Source organism: Puntigrus tetrazona, chromosome 6 (assembly GCF_018831695.1).
Source record: "Puntigrus tetrazona isolate hp1 chromosome 6, ASM1883169v1, whole genome shotgun sequence".
Taxonomy (NCBI): domain Eukaryota; kingdom Metazoa; phylum Chordata; class Actinopteri; order Cypriniformes; family Cyprinidae; genus Puntigrus; species Puntigrus tetrazona.
The window spans coordinates 2,385,482-2,390,879 of record NC_056704.1 but is presented as its reverse complement, the minus strand read 5'-3'; the positions used below and the strand labels follow the sequence as shown (position 1 = coordinate 2,390,879).

The window sequence follows — 5,398 nt, the reverse complement described above, 5'->3', positions numbered from 1 at the left end:
CCAGCTGTTTCTGTGAACATATTTGTGAACATTTCAAAGCTGTGTAACAATGTGCTAAGATTCATAAAGATAAAATTATGCAATAATCATTATGCAAATGATCAATTGCACTAAACATATTTACTTAATTTGTCAGTAGGGTATTACAGGCTCTTAAAAGTTTACAATGTACTTTGCCACTAGATATTACAATCACGTGTAGATTTATTGTGAATTAATGTCTTTTGGAGGTTTTTTTTAAAGAGTTTGTACAGGAAGGAAAAATTGAGACTTGCTTATCTTTCCTTTTTTTCAGATATTCCCCTGAGAGAGAGAGAGAGAGAGAGAGAGAGAGATAAAAACTTGCTAAAGAATATACACAAAAGTTCAAGAATTTAATATAAACATCGAAAGCTTCATTATATTCTCATGGTATGTATGATTTTTTTTCACTTCTCTCGCTTTGAAAGATCAACCGGCGAGCGATGGCGTTGTTCGATGGCCATAAATACATAGATGAAGCTACTGTTAAATATTCCCATAAAATAAATGTAGCGTTTGAAGACAAGGCAGTCCGGCGAGGAACAAAACAAGCCACAAACATGCACGAATTTAAAACATTTATTGCAGTAGCGGTATACCTGTAGAGCAGTAACAAGGAGTAACTGTTTAAATATCTATGATGGCAAACGTCCCCACAACCAACAAACATACTGCTGAAAGCAACTCACACCACTCTTGTCTCTTTTCATATAGTTTTTTTATACCCTTTTTGTATAATATTGTGATCCAACATAAAGGTGCTATACAAAATGAATGACCTCACCGCGTTACGAATCAATAACCGTCAACCAAATAAAAAAAGAAGGCAAAACTAAGTCAGTTAAAAGCTAGTTCGTCTTGTTAAGCATGCGTTTTTCATTGTCTGAACTGGCTGCCATGCCATGTGACAAGAAGGGAAAAAGAACGGCCCGAACATTGAAAGGAAAAACAGAATTCAAACCAAAATCTCAGTCCTTGAACTATGCACATGCTCTTTTGATCGCATTCTGTTCATTGTTTTTCTGTCTGTTAATATCCTCTCCAGTTTGGACAGTGTATTTTTTATTTATTCGTTTCTTTTTCTTTTTTTTTTTTTTCCTGGAGCATATTGGCGCCTGACAAACATGTACTGCGTTTGGCATTCAAAGACGAGGGGCCGCTGCCATTGTTTTCGAAAAACCTGTAGGTCGGTACGATATTTAAATATCGTAAGATATGTCATGAATTCACAGACATGAAAACTACACTCACTTCTCTTGCATGTCAAAAAACGTGGGCATACACGATATATCATGAAAGAAAAAAGACTTGGTTTTCAAAGTTTGTAAATACTACTCTCAATTAAAGCACGAGTTCGATTAAACATGTACAAGAATGACATTTGAAATTAGATGTCGAGAATTTACAAATATATTGCTGTTGAATTGTAACATCCTTCTTTTTTTTTTTTTTTTTTGTCGAGGAAAAGACATCAAGCTTTCCGTTTCAGTAAGTAGAAATTGAGCATTTACATTAATAATACAAAATAGCTTTGAAAAAAATACGTTTGCCAGGTTTATCGACTCGGTAAATGCAAAAATGGGGCAATTGTGCGATGTCATGACCGACTGACATTATCATCTGGGATTCGTTCGTTAATTCTCTGCCAGAGGGGGTGTGGGTGCATGTTTACGTGTGTGTTTGTTGTGTGTGTGTGTGTGTGTGTGTTTGCTTTACAGATCCAGACTGTGGTCCTCTGTTCCAGAAGACAATGACGTTAATGACAAAAGGCCGGATAAAAACAACGCATCCTGTACGATGAATGATAAAAGACAGCCGTCATGTTCACTGATCTATTCCATGTGATTATTACAAGTACATAAAATCGGTTAGTATTAAGTCCTATTTACAAACACTTCAACGATGACAGACTAAACGATTTCCACTAACAGTGTTATTAGCACAACGCTTTCTCGAGTTTGTAAATTCCATTTTCTCGGATGGTGTAGATTAATATAGTCCCAAAACGGCTCAAAAACAACCACGTCACAATATTTGTATATATTGGTCAGCTGTTACATTGTTTTTTTTTTTTTTTTTTTCCTTTTTTCTTTTTTTTTTAATAACCGTGATACATAGAGCACAGCCCTGTTTAGTTCATCTTGAATGTTCGTTTGCAGTCTCTGTTCAAGATGAAGTATACGATGATTCCGCTTATGAATGTGAATTTGCAGCAAACCATGGGAGTTTAAGGGCAGCTATGGATTTGCGCGAGAAGATCTCTGCAGTCTGATTCGCATAGTATACTGTCCTGCATAAGCGATAAAGTCTAAGGTCTACTCCATACACGTAACTATCACACCGCATTAGCGTCGATCTAAGAAAAGGAGGGGGTGTTGGGGGGAAGAGGAATGGGCTAAAGCTCTCAAAAGTTGCTGGGATGATCCGGACACGCGCACACGCACAAAAACAAAAAAAACACTCTTAAAGCTGCTGTTCTTTAGGACTGTCGGGGCCGGAGGCGGGCTGGTAAGATTTCAGGCTGGCCAATGGGATGTCGGCCATGTGACCGCCACCGCCGCTGCCAAAATGTCCCTCCGAGCTCCCGAAGGTCTTCCTGTCCCCAAACTGCTCCTGGCTTCCTCGCTCACCCTTCCAGCTGCGGGTCAGGGTGTGGCCGTTCAGCAGTCTCTCTTTAGCCCACTCCTTTTGGTTGTTGAAAGAGGAAACGGGGGACTTGGGAGAGGGGTACGAGCTCAGGCTCGGTGGCATCCAACAGTTGTCGGAGTGGCCCAACACCAGACACTCTTGGGTGCACATCTCTGTGGCTTCCACTAAGCCTCTTGGCCCGAGAGGTCCATCTGGGGACACAAAGAGAACATGAGAGCTTAGTACTGTCCGTCAAGTTTATAAACAAATGTAGGTAAAAATGTACAAAGCATAATTAAGTCTCGCATCACCATCTACGTGAGCTTCCCGGACATTTTTTTTTTTTTTAAATATATATATTTTTTATTTTTAAACTTTGAAATCTACATTTTTTGCTCAAAGACAACACTTTTTACATATTTATTCCCCACAAAAGACTGCATAGAGGAAAACAGAAATTAGTATATTGATTAAAAATAAATACAATAAAATCAAACAATAAAATAAAAATACAATAATCATCGTTTCACTGTGAACACTCCTACGGAGCTTGCCATTGCATACTTTGAATTAAGATAACATATATTCGATTTTGCAAACCGACACTGATATTCCACCCACATCACAACACAAAGTGCATTGTGGGAATCGATGCGGTATCATCGGCTAACTGCATTGTCAAACACGATCAAGAAGATAATGAAGATAATCCTCCAGGAGTCATTTAGTATTTACGCCATGCCCATCCTTGTATATATTTAATCCTTCCTGGGCAGAAAGAAGATAAAATAAAGACTATTAAAGTCCCCACGATGTTATACGAAAAGAAACAGCGATTTCAATAAAGCTTCATTAAAGTTTTATGCAAGTTTTATGTTATTCATAGCACGTTCCTGCAAACAAATGCCTCATGCTGAGAGACAACAGTCAAAGAAAGGAATAATCAATAAATCACGTGTACAGATAAAGCATCAGCATTTACATAACATGTATTGTACATGGGTGCCAAATATTACAGTTATCCCACACCAGGAAATTATTTGTGTCGTTATTATCAATTCAACTATTATTATTATTACTAATATCATTTTTCAATAGCATTTTTAATTGTTAAAATAGTCAATTGACTTTATATAACGCCGATATTAATACTAATAATTTTGTAAATTAATTGCCTGGTATTAATTCACAGATTTTTAAATAAAATAAATGTATTTTAAAAACAAACCCGCTATTATAAGTATTGTAAAATATTTCATTTCTACATGAAATGTAGATTTCACTGCGTTGTTCGGCAAAGCATCTGGATATTCGGCGTTAAAAGCAAACGCGTGCTCTTGGTTTTCTAGCGCCGTGTCTCGCTCTGTTATCACAGACCACTGGCTGCACTGTTCTCAGTCCAGCTTAAAAGCTTCGCGCTCCCTACCAGCTGCTGAGTGATAAAAATTGGGCCTAAAGTTGATTTGAAAGCAGCTTGAATTGCTAAATATAAAGTGGTGTGAGATTAACTCGAGCACCTCATCTCTCCAGAGAAGAGCTCTGGTTCAGCAACACACTGAATATCCTTTCATTTCCTTATGTCACTCACATCTGTCACGCCAACAATCAACCAAAAAGCTTCCTGAATACAAACCAACATTAAACACGTCGTTACGACCTGCATTCAGGCAAAACACTTTCATAATGCTGTAATATCATACGCTTCTGTTGAAAACACACTTTCATTTTAACACCACTCTGTGAATCCCGGACACAAGGCATCTATTATTCATGCGCTCTGTGTAATACAATACTGTTTGGAGCGCCAGGGTTTCAATTCTGCCTCTAATTTTCACCGTAACAACTAACATTTCTAACATTTCCTACAACGAACAAAGGGCTTTGAAAAATGCATCGTAGAGGGAGATCATAGATCGATGATTCGCGTTTGCGAGAAACGTATGAAGCGTATATGAAAGACAGCCGAATGCCGTAGCTGGACGGAGCCGATGAATAAATAAACGAGGAAAAGATGAGTGTCTGATGAAGGGAAAAAAGCCAAAGCGCCATGTCTCTTCATAATTGGTGTGATAAGGCATAGGCGACTGAAGCTAGAGATATTCATGGCATCACTTTAAAATACTTTGAGACAAAGGACAGATGACTAATAGCATGATCAACCCAATCAGAACACAGCGAGACGCAACACAATACAACTCTTGGTTTTTTTCTTGGAAGACATGCCAACATTCTCAGTGTTATTTCATTTAAGCATCAGTCAAAGTTGGATTCTCTTGAGCAGGGACTGAAAACTGTGATTCCTTTAGTGTTTGTTTCTATCACTGGTGGACAGCGACAACATATTTTTACTCTTAAAACGTGCTTCTCTTTATTCTGAACCCGGAGAAACCGTAACCCACTCCAAAACACGATTTATTCTTTTCAATTACTATCGTTTCCCAAATCGGACTGATCGCAGCTGCTCTCGAATCAACGCCTCGCTGATTCAAATGATTTAGTCAAATGAATGAGTCTCCATCAATTCGGTGACTTATTGCGCAACTGAAAGCTGAATTTTTAGAATGTAATATTGTAATTGAAAATCACATTCATATCGCTACTTCTAAACTAAATCTGCTGTAAAAAGTTGTGCTGTTGAAAGCCACTATGAAACTTTTTTTTAATGTGACCATGTTCACATTTGTGTATCGCCCTCTCAAGGTGTAAAATGAAATGTAACATTAAAATATCACTAATTAATGCATCTACG

The 5,398-nt window shown here is 37.8% G+C and overlaps 1 protein-coding gene across 3 annotated transcripts in view; it reads right to left on the bottom strand.

Annotated features, from left to right (window-relative positions):
• Window positions 1–586: 586 nt before the first annotated feature.
• LOC122346848 (protocadherin-9) overlaps window positions 587–5,398 on the bottom strand; it is a 241,914-nt gene continuing 237,102 nt past the window's right edge. For 2 of the 3 annotated variants that reach the window (XM_043241701.1, XM_043241702.1), the window contains exon 5: window positions 587–2,861. In XM_043241701.1, coding sequence (XP_043097636.1) covers window positions 2,485–2,861 — 377 coding nt within the window. In that variant the 3' untranslated portion in view covers window positions 587–2,484. The remainder of the gene's footprint in view (window positions 2,862–5,398) is intronic. The other variant, XM_043241705.1, reaches the window with a different exon arrangement.